This window comes from Camelus dromedarius, chromosome Y, assembly GCF_036321535.1.
Source record: "Camelus dromedarius isolate mCamDro1 chromosome Y, mCamDro1.pat, whole genome shotgun sequence".
NCBI classification, from domain to species: domain Eukaryota; kingdom Metazoa; phylum Chordata; class Mammalia; order Artiodactyla; family Camelidae; genus Camelus; species Camelus dromedarius.
This window is the reverse complement of record NC_087473.1, coordinates 17,806,065-17,822,781: the sequence shown is the minus strand read 5'-3', so window position 1 is coordinate 17,822,781 and position 16,717 is coordinate 17,806,065. Positions and strand designations below refer to the sequence as shown.

Sequence of the window (16,717 nt, the reverse complement as noted above, 5' to 3'; positions counted from 1 at the left end):
GCTAATGAAAAGGAAAATAATGATCCATTGACAGTTCCACACCGAGCAGCAGACAGTCATGAAACTGATTTCTGAAAAATAAAGCATCAGGTACACACTGTTAATATTCATAGGGACATAAACTGATACAAACTTCTCAGTCTGATTAACCTCGTATCAGCATGCAGGCAGGAAGCTGATTACGTTTGAAATTAGGAGACAAGGCGTTTATATTTGCTATACCAAGATGACTTCCACTTTGATTAGGCTAATTTCAGGTACAGAAATTCAGGTTAATCAGACGAAGTTTGCATGTTTAGTAGTCTTCAATTAAAGTCTAAATTTATCCTTGCAAAGCAAGTGTAATGCGGGTGGTTTGCAGACTTGGAATACGGGTGCGTAATTCCTTCAACTCTGGCCCTGATCGGTGCAAATGAGACAAGTGTGCTGCACATGCTTGATTTCCCCTCCGTGTCCTGCTGCAGGGCTGCTGTGTGTTGCAGCTCTGCTCTGGGCTAAGTGTGCAATGCCGATGTTATTCCACGCCCCCACACAAGCTGCTGACCCCAGAGGGGAAGACGCATCTCATGTCCGCTTTGACGCCCTGTGTTTCAGGGAGCAAGGGAAACGCTGACGACTCTGCCCCGTGGCTGGGGTTCCAACCTACCTGGATCGAGAGGGCAGGGAACACGCTTCCAGCGCACACCCCTGGGGAGGCAGGCGTGCCCACGGCCAGGGAGGAGGCTCTGCGGGGAACGGATGAAGCACAGCCATGGGAGGAGGAAACGCGTGTGTCCTGCAGCCACTCACAGGCCAGCTGTGCTGAGGATGTGAACGCGACCGTCCCGTCACCACTCTTGGTTCTTACGCACACAGCTGCTTTCACCTTTGCACGTGTGTGTGCCTGGCTGTCGATGGTGCAGTACTGCAAGACTTTCTAAATCGGGCGCCACAGAACTGAGGCTGTGAAGGTCCACCAGTGGGGGGAGAAACATGCTGGGGAAACACGACGTTCCATATCCCATCTCTGAAGAGTTGTCCCGCCTACAGGCAATGAATCTGGAAACTTGAGACTGAATAACCACGTCTAATGGTCACAGCTTGAACTGGTGTTTCCCAGACCCATTTAATCACAAAACACTCATCTGTTTTTCTGGTGACATCTATTTACACCTGAAAACATCTTGAGAAACATGGCTTTAATATAATACATTTTCAAAACTTGGAGTTTTAAGTCAATTAGATTTAGTCCGGTGGGTTTTCCGATGAGATTATGTTTGGTGGGTGTTGGTTCTTTCCGACCCAACTTAAACAACCTACTAGGTGTGGAGTATTTGTATCGGATGCTGTGAGACCTGAACTTACTTTACAGCCTTGAGCAGGGAGGCAGCATGGATGTGTGAGCCCTGGGAGTGGTGTAGTGTTTTTACATGGATGGATAGCAACTTCAAACACCTAGATGTTATTAACTTGATAAAAGGCACACATTCTCGTTTACTTTATGATCTACAGAGACTTCATGCACGCACAGGAAAAGATTATACATACATGTACACGTAGACATACAAATACATAATACATTAAATAATTGTTAGCAAATTCCTCAGCTGCATTTTCTCCTTACACTCCTGCTTTGAAATCTCATCTCCCCCTCCTATGTCCTAATGCTTTAATGATGAGGGACAATGGGTTAAAATATGAGCCAGACCTCTCCCTTCTGGACTATGAAAGGTACAATTCCAGTAGGATTTTTGAGTCATGTGTAGGCAGGCTGAATTGTGCCCCACCCCACCAAGTTTCTATGTTGAAGCCCTGACCCCCAGGACCTCAGAACGCGGCTGTGTTTGGAGACGGGGTCTTTAAAGAAGTGATGAAGGTAAAATGGGGTAACTAGGTGGGTCCTGATCCGAGGACTGGGGTCCTTATAAGAAGAGGAGATGAGGACCCAGACACACACAGAGGGACGCCCACGGGAGGACACAGGGAGGAGACGGCCGTCCACACACCAAGGGGAGAGGGCTCAGGAGACCCCAGCCCTGCGGACACCCTGACCTCAGATTCCAGCCTCCAGGACCAGGAGACAGAACAAATGTCTGTCTTTTAAGGCCCCCAGTCTGCAGTAACTCTGTAATTGCATTCCAAGCAAACCCATACAGTGGGTATAAAAAACCATAAGGAAATGAGACACATTTTTAGGTCAAGAAATTATCAGAGTAGGTGCCTGTTAGGGTTCCACGGGGAAGGGACCCTGAGGAGGAAGTTTCCACGCAGAAGGTTTAGTGGGAGGGCATTCTTGAGCAAGCCGCGTGTGTGAGCCCGAGGGAGGCAGAGGTGGGGGAGCAGCAAGGGGAACCCCAGTGCACGCTCAGCAGCGGCCCCACCAGCACAAGTGTCTGCATGTGTCACAGATGCTCCAGCTCCTAGTAAGGCTCGTCTTCGGTCCTCAGGGGTCCGTGTCTCCTGTCATTACTCCAAGATGCATGTAATGGCTATATTTTTAGCCTGGAAGTCCACGGTCATGCTTGCCTCTGGGAAACAGCATCCACTTCAACACTCTACAACCCACTTTATCACCACAAGGGGCCGATTCGCTCTGGCAGTCTTGAGTGCAGACCCTTCTCCTTTCTACTTGGCTTTTTTTGTTTTTTTCCAAAAGAAAGTTACATAGTTCTGACTCCAGACTTTCTCAAACGTGCAGGCATCCAATTAAAATTTTTTAAAAGTTTCCTGACAGCAAAATATATGTGTCCCACAGAACTCTTACTGAGACGTGTGTGTTTGTGTGTTTCCCTCGCATTGACTTTCACACATAAAGATCACCCACATTTTTGTGGGTATTTGGAATTTTTCCGTTCTGTGTTCTGAACATGCATGTTGATCAGAATTTGGGGGAAGACAAACAAAGGACAGCTATGTAAAAAACAGGAATATTATTAATATCTCCCACCTCAATATAAAGACATAACAATTATCAAATGTTGTAATGCCTTAGAGCACTTAAAAACTAAGGGTATTAATAAATTATAAGTGCTGATCGTCCAGCCAGAGAAATTTTAGTGAATCTGTTTATACTCGGCCCTCTGAAACACCTGTTTGGAGGAGAGAGACAGGATGAAAACTCAACACAGTTCATTAGCCCATCCCCTCAGGTGGGGACGCAGGTTGGGACCGTCTCTGAAATACAACACGTAGCTCACTGCTATTTCATTGCTGTAGTCAGAGACCACCCAAGGTGTTTCTTCCTAACCTTCTGTTCCTCACTCAACCAAAAAAAAAAAAAAAAAAAAAATTATTAATCAATAGAGTAAGAAACAGAGCTAGGTTTCGGGGGGAACACACTACCACCCAAATAAGCAGCGGGAAGAGGTTTGAGAAAAACGAACTCATTGTGAATAGTCACTCTGTGGGTTTCAGTCTTCCAATGAAACATTTCTAACAAGTCGATACGTATAAGCTATTTTTTTTTTCAGGTTGTCACAGATCACTTCATCTCTGGGTACACAGAAGACAAGATAAGTGGACTAGATATTCTGAATCACTGCAAGTCAGTTTTGATAAAACGTATACTTACGCTAGGCATTTGCTAGGTACCACTAGGTATCCTGCCTGTGAATTTGCAACGATCTGAGGATGTAACTGGAGTTAGCAGTTAGCAGTGCTGGCTGGAGAGTAAGTCGAAGGTCATGGAACAGAGTCAGTCTGAGAGCTGCCCTGTCTGAGGGTTTCCAAACACCTATCTGCAGAGAGCATACGTAGCTTGAGTCTACTTTTGCACAGCAGAGAAAACCAGCCACAAAATGAGAAGACACCCTACTGAGTGGGAGAAACATTTGCAAATGATATGACCCATAAGGGATTAGTACCCAACATATATAAACAGCTGACACACCTAACATTAAAAAAAAAAAAAAAAAAGGGAGATGAACTGAATAGACATTTTTCGAAAGAGGAAAGGCAGGTGGCCAACAGGCACATGAAAAGATGCTCAAAGCTAGTACCCATCAGGGAAATACAGATCAAAACCACAGTGCAGCATCACTTCAAACTTGTAAGAATGGCCATCATCAAAAAGATAACAAGTAACAAATGCTGGCGAGGATGTAGACAAAAGGGAACCCTTGTACACTGTTGGTGGGACTGTAAATTGGTGCAGCCACTATGGGAAACGGTAGGGAGGTTTCTCAAAAAAGTAAAAATAGAAATTCCGTATGACCCAGCAGTTCCACTTCTGGGTATACATCTGGAAAAAACAAAACCACAAATTTGAAAAAAAAAATGCACGCACCCCAATGTCCATTGCAGCACTATATATAAATATGGAAGTCGTGGAAGTAACTTAAATGTCCATCGACAGGTGACTGGATAAAGAGGAAGCAGTGTATATATACAATGGAATACTCCTCAGCCATAGAGAAGAAGGAAATAATGCCATTTGCAGCAACATGGATGGACCTGGAGATGATCATACTAACTAATGTAAGTCAGATAGAAAAGACAAATACATGCTATCACTTACATATAGAATGAAAAACAAAACAAAACAGTGACTACAACAAAAAAGGAGCAGACTCACAGATCTAGAGAACAGACCTGTGCTGACCAGTGGGGAGAGGGAGTGGGGAGGGACAAAATGGGGGAAGGGGTTAAAAGGTACAAGCTATTAGGTATAAAATAAAATAAAACAAGATTCTCCTGTGCCTCAGAAAGCGAGCAGCTACTGTATCATTAAAGACAGCACCCTCAAAATGACTTTTATTCAGGGTGGCCCTTCCGGGAGCCAGTCACACCTTCTGGCGCACCTGCCGCGTGCGGTCCTCCAAATGCCTCAGTGTGGACGTCTTCTCATCACTGCCACGTGAGGAAGACCCTGATCTAACCTTCTGTGTGTTAGCAGGTAAACCCTTCCGTTTACAAGAGCTTCTTGGCATTTCCAAATGATTGCAAATAACCCTGAACAAGCTAAGCACCGATTTGTAATTCCAGCAATCTGCCTCTTAGTTAGTGTTTATATCACGTCTGAAATAACTTTTAGGAGATGGTTGAGTGGTTAGGTCCGCGCGGGTCACCGACTCATGTCTGAGTCCTTTACAGCGGCAAGAAACTGCAGCTACCAAAAGTTTATTCCAGCGAGAGAGAGACAGAACCGAAATTAATTCTCCCTCCTTAAGGTCAACAGATTTTTAGTTTGTTATTAAGAAATGTAATCGGATGACGGTAATCATGACAACCAATTAGTTCCAAACACTGAGTTTTTAGCACGTAGGATGAACTTAAGCCAGGGACACTTGTAATATTTAATGCAGCATACGTCTGTGAATCTTCAGTTTGCAATGTTCAGGCAGACATTTGCACGTGTAAACAGAGCATCTGCATGTTGTCAAACATGTAGATTAATGGAAACAATGGGCCTGTTCCCTAATGCTCTCCGATGGCTACTTTGTGAAGTTAGTTAATTGACATGGCTTGTGGAGCAGCTGCTCTGTGCTTAGCACTAAGTAGAGGAGGGCAAGCCACGGCCACCTGGACTCAGCACACGGAAACATCAGCAAAGAGGAGTTTTCCAAATTTTACTGTAGGAATTCCTATTCCCAAATTTCAAATCTGCAGCTAGTGGATTCCCAAGGAAATGACCCTTCTGTCCCTCCCTCTCCCTTTCTCCTGTTTATTTTTTTCCTTTTGCACGTTACATCTATTAGACACAATCATTTGATGTGCAGGGTCTTCAGTTCTTTCTGTTCTTGCCCTCCCCCTTTTATTTTTTGTTCCAACCTGGCTCAGATGAACAACTTCAAGTGGTACCAAGGCGCTATCAAGGAAAATTGAAGGAGCAGAATGACATGGGGAAAAAAAATTAGAAAAGAGAAGCAGGTATGTATTCCCTCTTTCTTAAGGATTTTAGACCTGTAGATTGTAGAACTATGTACCAAAACGCTGTGTAAGACAGCAAACATATCTAAAAAATAAAGCAAACAAACCTATTTACAAAACAGAAACGGACTCATAGACATAGAAACCAAACTTACGGTTACCAGGGAGGAAGGGGGTGGGGGTGGGAAGGAATAAATCAGGAGTTCGAGATTTGGAGACACTAACTAATATATACTAAAGAGATAACCAACAAGTTTATACTGCACAGCACAGGGAACTCTATTCAATATCTTGTAATAACCTATAAAGAACTTGAAAAGGAATATATGTATGTATATGTATGACTGAACCATGATGTTGTACACCAGAAACTGACACACTGTACCTGATTATACTTCAATAAAATATATATATATGTGTGTGTATATACATGTGTATATACACACACATATATAAAAAACCTCAAAAAACCTCACTAAATAGCATGCATTTTATTCTTTTCTGACTTGCTCCTAACACTGTCTTCAGTATTCAAGGCTGCCCCGTCACCGTCACTGTGTTTGACAAACACACGGGGAGCCCGTACGACCATTACGGATGTCGGCGTGTGAAGGCAGCAGAAATCCTTCCAAACCGAACAGCACCAGAATGTCGGACGTGGAGGAGACGCCAGTCATTCTTCTGACTGGAGAAGGTGGAAGGTCTGATGTAGGTGTGAGTGTCTGTATTTTACGCAAAGGCAAAAACATATTTTTAAATGCAAGAAACAAGGGATCTGGATGGATGATGGTGCAGGTTGACGTTGCTGGGCACCTACTCTTCCCAGAGGAAGTCTACAACTCAACAAAGGGACAGACACAGACAGAGACAGAGAGAGGACAACGGCTCGATCCCGGCCCGTGGGTCGCAGGCTGTCTGCAAGCTCATGTTCTGTGATCCCCTGTCTACAGATGTCAGAGGTGCTTAGAAAGTCACCACGTTCCCCTGAGACAACCACCTTGTAATTTAAAATGATACAAGTACATGCTATATTATATCTAAGGTATAATTTATATAGATTATATTATACTTACTATAATTACATTACACTATTACAACATATTATAAATTACCTATTTATATATCTTTACTGGTTTCTGCTCACCTACGTGAACCCTGATGGAGACATCCAGAAACATTCACCCATGTATCTATGCTATATTTATTTATCAATCCATACACAATCAATATATTTGTGTAATTATATGTATATATACATGTTTATATGCAACATATAGATGTTAATATTAAAGTATCAATTCTGTGCAGTCATGCAGTAAGTTAAGTGATAAAATAATAAATGTACAGCAATAAACTGTACTCATTCTGTAAATAAACTTATTCTAGTCTAAAATCTCATGGATGCATTATCGTCCAAGAAACTCTCTCCATTCGCATATTCAAACCCTTTCATCAGGAATGAATTCATGCCTAGTGCATACACCACTTTCAGAGTGATGATGGCACATATAATGAAGAAAATACTGAACATGGCCTCAAACACTGTAACGTTATTTATAAAAGAAGACCACAGTCAGTTACAAAAGAAGCTGTAAGAACATTAGAAAGACGAATTTAAGGAAGCATAATAGTTAGGTAAGTTGACTCCAATTGAGATCACTAAAAAGTGGCAACGTTTTCACTACAGACTGAAACCTAAATACTTACAAAGAGACGTCATAAAACATATTTAAAGGACACCGCTATTAAGTAACGTTGGATCAGTAAACGCCAGGTACCACGATCTAATTCTAAGGACTATTTCATTCTTACAAAAGCCACTTTATGACTCTCGGTTTCCAGAGGATGTCATAAAGAGGTAAGCTGTTCACACAGCAGGTGGCAGAGCTGAAGGCCACCTCAGATTGGCATGATTTACTGCCCACGCTCTACCCGCACTCACACAGTAAGCACTGCTGGTTACCCACTGCGCATGGTGTCAGGTCTTCCTGCTCCAAGGGAGGCCATGTGAAGGCAGCCCCAAGTGGCGAAGACTAGAGTGAGTGCTGAAGTCGTGCAGCGTCAGTCAGTTTGGGCCACATCACAGAGCTCCGTGGACTTCACCGCTAAGGGATGGTTGGTCTGTACTTGAGTCTCTCAAGTGCCCTCAAGCTGCCCTGACTTTGTGCTTTTGTGAAGTGGATAATTAAAACCTCTGTTAAGTGAGCCTCTTCTAAGGTTAGAAGAGGATTATTCTGACTCAACAACCACACCATTATCCTAGTCGATGGTTTTCTGGGAAAACAGCCACTATCAAGTCTGATTTCAGGAGAAGTTGAATACTTTATACAATCATCAACATGGATCAAATGCAAAGAGATGTTCAAAGATGTCATCTCAGAAAGGAGAGCAGGCAAGGATAGATCTGATGGTGGATTCCACAAGACCATCCAGGAAGAGATCATCGCCATGTCATACGAAATAAAACTACACTTATGTATCCTGTCACACCAGGCAGAGTGGCCATCATTCAAAAGGCCACACATAACAAATGCTGGAGAGGCTGTGGAGAAAGGGGAACCCTCCTACACGGCTGGTGGGAATGCAGTTTGGTGCAGCCACTGTGGAGAACAGTGTGGTGATTCCTTAAAAAACTGAAAATAGAGCTACCCTATGACCCAGCAATCCCATTCCTGGGCATATATCCAGAGGAAACTCTAATTCAAAAAGACACATGCACCCCAGTGTTCATGGCAGCACTATTTTCAGCAGCCAAAACATGGAAACAACCTAAATGTCGATCGAAAGATGACTGGATAAAGAAGCTGTGGTATATTTATACAATGGAATACTATTCAGCCATAAAAAAGAATGAAGTCATGCCATTTGTAGCAACATGGATGGACCTAGAGATGGTCATAGTAAGTGAAATAAGCGAGAAAGAGAAAAACATACCCTATGATATCACTTACATGTTGAATCTAAAACAAACAAACAAACAAAAAAAGGACACAAACAAAACAGACTATAGTCATAGAAAACAAGTTTACGGTTGCCAGGGGGAAAGGGGATGGACAGCGATAAAATTAGGAGTTTGGGATTTGCACATACTAACTATATATTATATGTAAAATAGATAAACAACAAGGTCGTACTGTAGAGCACAGGGAACCATACTCAGTATCTTGTAATAACCTACAATGAAAAAAGAATATGAAAAAGAATATATACATATATGTAACTGAGTCACTATACTGCACACCAGAAATTAACACAACACTGTAAATCAACTACACCTCAGCAGAAAGAAATAAACAAATAAATACAGCAGATAGAGAAGTACACATGCAACCTGCCAATTCGTTCATGACCTTCCCCCAGGCTGGAAAAGGACAAAGTGACCAAGCACATCTTGTGAGGAAGACCATGAGGGTGGCAACATGGAGACGGTAAAAACACAGTTTCCTTTAAAAAAAAAAAAAAAATTTTGTTTCTTCCGAGAAGATGCAGAAAAATAAGGTGGCCATGAGCATAAGAAATGGGAGCTTATTTTATAAAGTTTCTTGTGTTCTAACATGGGATATATATATATGAAATCTCTTCCTGGACGGGTGTTGACAAAATGCAAGAGTTGGGAAGGACAGCTCTGGGGCCAAGGGGAGGGATGGTGGAAAGTCTCACTAAGAAAAATAAAAAGCTGAAATTTAATTTGATGTTTTTTTTTTAAATCAGAGCGATCAGAGGGTGAGATGTTGCTCCCACGAGTCCTTCTGCATCCGTGACGGTGAGGAGAGAGGGCACAGGAAGGTCGTATCTTAAGTGACATAAACTGTTTTATTTTTTCTAATAAATAAGCAACTTTCCGTACTGGATTGCATACAGAAAGCCTGCACATTCAGTCATTTTTATAAGAAAACAACCAGGACGAAAATAATTCTTAGCTCTTTTAAGCATTTTTCTTTTCTTCCACTTTTATTGTGATAGAACGGACACCCAGCACCGCGTGAGTTGAAGTTGAAGTTTGGCATAATGATTTCGCCTCCATCGTTAAATGACCACAGTACATCTCTCGAACAAGCATCCTCTCATACAGATTCAAAGTTAAAGAAAGAGGAAAACTTATTTGCTCGTGATAAAAAACTCTTCCAATTTACTCAGCAGTTTTCGTATGTGACATACAGGAGTGTTCGTTACATGCATGACGTTGTATGTCACTTGTTTTATAACTGGGCGCTTGCACCTTTTGACTGCCTTCATCCAATCCCCCGTCCCCACCACCCCGTCTTTGGTGAGCACAAATCTGACCTCTGTTTCTGTCAGTTAGTTCGTGTTTGAAGTCTAATTGACCTACCGCACGCACTGCGTTAGCTTCTGCTACACAGCACAGTGATTTGGTATTTCTCTACGTTTCAAACCGGTCACCGCGGTTACATCTAGGAAGCATGTGTCACCACAGAGACACGTAGTTACTGACTGTACTCCCCACACTGTTCTGTGACGCATCCTCACTGAGTGTTTACAGGGCGGTCATCTAAAGAGCAGGGGCTTGCAGTTTATTCCACACGAGGGACTGTTTCCATAGTCTTGGTATTTAAAACACAGCTATCAGCATCTTTTCCCCGCCTTCAGCTCTTGTTTTGGCTACAAGGTTAGAATACTCGTTGAATACTAAAAATTGGTTTCCTGTCCAAAATTAAGATGACTTTCACCATAACATTAAGTGAACTTGATATTGTGTATTTAAGATACTTCAAGTGAGGCCAAAAATGGTTGGAACCACTGTTTACAGTCTGCATTGGCTCTACATTTTAAATGATAATTCATTCTTAAAAAGGTGGATCACTGAACCTCTCGGAGGGTTTCTGTATAAATTATCTACTAAGCTGCGTGCTTAGTTTGGAAACACAAGGAGTATGTACTTTGCTCTCTACTACTTTTTAAAGAGGCTTTTCCTGTAGAAGTAAGTGAGCAGTGGGAGGGCGTCTTGGGGATGGCCTAATCCTTCTCTTGAGATTTATGTACGTAAGTATCACAAACTCTTATCTGGAAGTCTCTGGTAAGAGGAAAGGATGAGAAAACATATTTTCACTTGCTTTACAGGGTAACAGTGGGTCATTCAAAATCGCCGGGACAATGGTCTTTTATCAACTGCGATTCCCAGCGTCTACAGAGAGAATCGTTCATCCGTAAAAGGACTGAATACAGTGAAGTAAGAATGAACACTTGCTTGGACCTGAGTGTCTGTTCCAGCTCCCTCCCCGCCCCCATTTCCCGAGGTGCTAATCCAGTTGCCTGGGGGAGTCCGATTCTTTTATTAGTTTCCAGGGCACAAACAGTCTGTAAGATTTTCTGTATCCTTTCTCTCTCTGCTTCTCTGTCCCTGGCTTCCTCTTTATCTCACTGGGCATTCAATCTCACATCCAGAGAAGAGAAATGATCTTTATGCTTTCTGGGTCATTTCAAAATATGATAAAAGTACACTAACTTATTTTTAGAACTCCTGAAGTGTGAAGGTTGATCTAATCACATATAAGAGCCTATCCTGAGTAATAGCCTATAATGAAAAGAGGATGAAAATGAATATATGTTTATAGAAATGACCATGTTGTACACCAGAAATTAATACAACATTGTAAGTCAACTGTATGTCAATTAAAAAAAATACACAAAGAAAAAAAAAGATCCTATATTGAATCTGAGATAGGAACACAAGATCTAACATTCTTCTTTCTCCAAACCCACATCAGTTCAACCACAACCAACTTCATCATTTTTTGGCGGTTTCTTAGAAAACAGGAAAATGGTCCAGTTCTAGAAAAAAAATTTTTGTAGACAAAACACAAACTTTCTAAAAGAAAGTTCTTTAAATTATTTAAAAAAAAAAAAAAAAAAAAAAAAAAAAAAAAAAAAAAAGCAAGTCTTGTCTCCGAGTCTACTTGGTAAATGAACCAACACATCTGCTAACCCGCACCCGCCCCTGGGGGACGGGCGCTAGTTCTATGGAGTTTTGAGATAAGTCGATGTGCAATTTAACAAGCTATCAGGCCAAACCCTTTTATCATAATTAATTGTAAATTACAGAAGCACATTCATTTTTAACTCTCAGCTCATTTCCATACAGATCATATGTATATAAATGCAGAATATGTCCTACTACTTTCTGCTGCAAATTCTGTTAATTTCTAGCAGCGTTTCTCACTAAGCTAGAATTTTTTCCTCAAAGACGAGAATGATTCAATTAAAACTCTGCTCCAGTCCTCACTAGAATATAAGCTTTGGGAAAGCATCCTAAAATCATTCTTTCCCCTAGGAAGCTAATAAAATATGAAGCCAAGATACACACACGCACACACACACACACACAATCCTCCCCCAAACCTAACAAGAAAAATGCCATAGAAGAAATAAGTATTTATCACTTTTTAAATTAGATTTAATTTCTCCCCTTAGAAGTAATAAAAATTATCCTTTTTTTTAATCCTTCCAAATTGATTCTGCTTTAGAACAACGCAGACTTCTGTGTTTCCATGCCAAAAGAAAAGATCCTCGGTGACTTCAGAATGGTACATGATACAAAATAATCATTTTGGATTTGGATTTGGAGAGAAGATATTTCTGTAAAGATGAGAATCCCCAAGCCTGTAAATTCATCACACTGAAGATATCCCCCCACTTGGCTCAGAATTCCAGTTGTGTCCTTGAGAACTAAGCAGTTAAAGTAATTGTCACTTATTTCAAGGGAAAACTGTTGGTAGTTTTACACTCTTACTGGTTTTGTTGTTGTTGTTATTTCTCTGTCGTGGGGGACTTGCTGGGCACACCCGTCCCAACCTCTGCGCCCCTGCGGGCTCGGCTGAGCGGTGGATTTGCATCTGGGACCACCGTGAGTCTGGCTGTGTAACTTCGCTGCAGTGCCGCACAAACCTAGCCCCAGACAACAGCAGGCGCCTCTCTGTCCCTCCACATCCGGCATCTCTCCGAGAGGCCCCCGCCCTGGGTTCCAGCTTCCGTGAAGCAGAGACAGTCCCCGTGACTGCAGGGGAACCAGCTCCACGTGTCTCTGTCTGCTTCCCAAACAGACCCAGCTGCCCTGCCTTCATCCTCACACCGCGCCCCCAGGACGCGGTTCCCTCGCAGGTTAGTGTCTCCAGGACGTCCCCGCGCCCTAGGAATGCGGCTTCCTTCCGTTATTTCCATCAGCCGGAGAGGAAGGTGCCAAGAGTGAAATCACTGTGCGGTCCTGATGGAGCGTCACAGATTCAGGACCGCCCCGGTTTTGTTCCTGTTCAGCTTCTGCTGTCCTCGTCAACAGCACACCTAGTGTCTTACAAAGGCCACTGGGCCCAGGGTGACGAGCTCTGACCCAGTGCTTCCTCAGGGAAAGTGACAGTGCTCTGTCACACCACAGCCCAGCGGTAGTTCACTGCCCGGACGTTCGAATTCATTGTTAATTAAATGTAAAGAGGAATGTCAGATCAGCCTATTATAAATGGTGAAAGGACAGAGGGGGACAAAACCAACTACAGATGTAGCTGAAACTTCATTTTTCCCATTCAAATATTTTATACTAATATTCTTTTTTTTTTTTAAATAAAGAGTTTGGGTTTTTTGTTTTTTGGTTTTTTGTTTTGATTCAATAAATTGTGATACTTGAGATTTACTGGCTTGGGCAATTAGCTAATTTCTATTAACTGGTTGACTCATATGAACTATTTTTGTGTATTTATAGGTTTTTTAAAGTCATGGCTTTCAGTGATCACCTTGCTGCTAAAAGTCACAGTGACCATGATCTAAAGGATCTTGGAAATGCAGTACCAGCAGGTCCCACCCAGATCTGTATCTGGAAAGATCACTGATCTCCCTGAGAGACAGAAAAGAAAGTCCAGAACAAGGAGACTGAAATTCCCCACCACATTTTGCTAGGTAGAAATTGTTCACCAGGCTGCAAGGTCACTGATTTTCTTTTCAGTCGTAAATACGTCAGAGCTATACAGATGCCCTGAATAAGTTAAGCACCAAGTATCAGGCTCCTACTATTAAGAATAGCGTCGTCTTTTGTGTTTTCAAAAAAAAAAAAAAAAAGTTTTTTTTTTTTAAACAGTTGCTTTTGTAAAAATGAATAAGTTGCATGACTTGCAATGAATTGTTAAAATTCTGAGTGGCAGTAAGAAAACCAGACTTCAAGGGGAATGACGAGGTTCATACAAGGGTTTTTGCAGAATAAAAACTTTTATTCCTCTTTTAAAAGAGTGTATTGTTTCTTTGGCAACATTAATGTTCAGATGCAACTGCACTCAGGAGACAAATCTTATTTTAATCATTTTAATTCTTAGTGGGTTGTTTTTTTTTTTTAATGTCTCCTAATTCACCCCAGTGCTGCCGGAAGGAAGCTAAGACGTTGTGACGCCCAAGTTTATCTCGGTGGCCAACCTGAGGCAGCAAGTTTTCCCTGCAGGTCTCCTTCCCCAGGGGACCAAGAACTACACGTCAGCGCGGTGATGCAACGCGAATTTAACTCTTCAAAAGGAAGCCTTTCCGCATCTCAACACGTACAAAACGTGATTTGGGGAAAACACAGAAGCAGCTCGTCTAGAAGTGCATCTAACTAGGTTGGCAGGACGCTGAATTGCTGTTTCTCTCGGGTACTTGTTTATTGCCCGTCCCAGGCAGACACTGGTTTCTCCTACCCCGTGAACACCTCCACCTACAGTCCGCGCAAGGGGGAGGAGCCAGCGGAACTGAAGGCTGCCCTGCGGCCTGACGTAATGCGGAAGGTATCCTGAGGTTTGGGTGGAAATGCAATCACTATGTAATTCGTCACCGCATTCACTTTTCTTTCCCTCGGTGCGTGAATATGAAGTCTGTCCTCCCTGCCCAACCCTGACCCAGGTGCATGGGTCCCATCCGTGAACCAGACTAAGACATCTCATCCTGGGGCCTCACATTCAAGGGCATATGGACAGAGGGAACAATGAATAAAATAAACCGTGGACAAGGTGAGTAAATGAAAGGGTTACAGAAAAAAAGAAAACCAATCTGGTCTACCCCGGGATTCCATAACAATGGATTATCATACTTCTTTTTCATAATTTCCTTATTGAAATAAGGAAAATCTGTGAAGTCTGACATACAATAATCAAAGAGTGTTAATACTTCTTATTTTAAAAAATCCAAATGTTTCCAGGTGGACTGGATAGTTCATTTGAGAACTACGAGAACCAATTTTATTAAACATTGTATTGAAATGGGTTCTACTGAATGTGCATAAGAACTAATGAATGATAAATTAGATTGGCACATCCATTGTTCATTCATCAGAATTAATATAGAGGTAGTAAAAAAAAAAAAAAAAGTGTAGAGCAAATGTCTGTGCCCTACCAAAAATCGTATGTTAAATCCTGAAGTCCAGAGTGATGGAATGTGGAGGTGGAGTCTTGGGGAAGTGATGAGGTAGTCCGGGTGGAGAGCTCCTGGTGGGATGAGGGCGCTGATAAGAGAGCCCAGAGGACTCCCACACCCTCCTTCCACGTGAAGAGACAGCGAGATGCTGTCTGTGAATCGGGCAGAGGCTCCTCCCCTCCCAACTGCGGCTCCACCCCGCCCGACAGAGGCTCCTCCCCACCCGAGAGGCTCCTCCCAACCCGTCAGAGGCTCCTCCCCTCCCAACAGAGGCTCCACCCCGCCCGACAGAGGCTCCTCCCCACCCGAGAGGCTCCTCCCCCCCGACAGAGGCTCCTCCCCTCCCAACTGCGGCTCCACCCCGCCCGACAGAGGCTCCTCCCCACCCGAGAGGCTCCTCCCAACCCGTCAGAGGCTCCTCCCCTCCCAACAGAGGCTCCACCCCGCCCGACAGAGGCTCCTCCCCACCCGAGAGGCTCCTCCCCCCCGACAGAGGCTCCTCCCCTCCCAACTGCGGCTCCACCCCGCCCGACAGAGGCTCCTCCCCACCCGAGAGGCTCCTCCCAACCCGTCAGAGGCTCCTCCCCTCCCAACAGAGGCTCCACCCCGCTCGACAGCGAGTCCACAGGTGCTTTGATACGGGATTCACCGTCCAGAACCGTGGGACATGAACGTCTGTTCTCTGTGAGTCACCCGATCTATATACTGTTACAGCAGCCTGGACGGGATCAGACAAACGGTGCGCTACAGCCGTATTTCACAGCTGAATCACAGCAGGAAGCCAGAAGGTGAAAGGCTGGCTCGGGCACTGCCCAGGGTCCCGGCCAGCGCGCTTCCAGAGCAGCGGCACGGAGCCCCCCGGGGCGCATTGAAAGGCAGATGCACAGACCGTCTTCCAGGATACATCCTACATCACCTGGAAGGGAGGGGGACGTCAACAGAGGATCCCTCCGGGCCGCACACTCTGTATTTAATGACGGGGCTCTGCGGGGGCTGCTGCCTGCCAGGCACCCACGCCCCCTCTGGTGTCAAACCGAGACTGGATCTGGAACCGGACACCCCCCAAACGTAGACCAGCGGTTCTCGACAGAGACCCCCGCCCTCCAGCCCTCGTCGTCAGCGTCTGACCAAAGGCTGTCCGTCGGACACAGCCGGTCCGTGTGACTCTCGATGCAGACTGAGCGTGTGGCCGGCGCCGGGCCGTCCACGGAGACGGCGGGAGCCGTGCGGGCGCGGGGCGCGGAAGGCGTTCCTGCACGGAGGGGCTGAGCTGCAAGGCCAGGCCGCCACACGTGGTCACCACGGCGCGCGCAGGGAGCAAGGTCCTGCCTAAAGCGGTCAGCGCCGGCGGGGAGCGCAGGCCACTGAGACGGGTGGACACTGTTCTGAGGACCGTCTCCGGACCCAACACACGCAGCCGCGCCGAGTCCAGCACGTGTGGGAAGCCTCCCTCTCTCTCGCTCTGCCTGTCTGTCTGTCTGTCTCTCTCACT

The 16,717-nt window shown here is 44.3% G+C and overlaps 1 protein-coding gene across 1 annotated transcript in view; it reads left to right on the top strand.

The window, feature by feature from the left end:
• LOC105091673 (allergen Bos d 2-like) overlaps nt 1–16,494 on the top strand; it is a 44,834-nt gene extending 28,340 nt beyond the window's left edge. Inside the window, exons 5-6 of the mRNA XM_064483540.1 lie at nt 14,493–14,600; nt 16,402–16,494. Of these exons, the coding sequence (XP_064339610.1) occupies nt 14,493–14,600; nt 16,402–16,494 (201 nt within the window). The remainder of the gene's footprint in view (nt 1–14,492; nt 14,601–16,401) is intronic.
• The last annotated feature ends 223 nt before the right edge of the window (nt 16,495–16,717 follow it).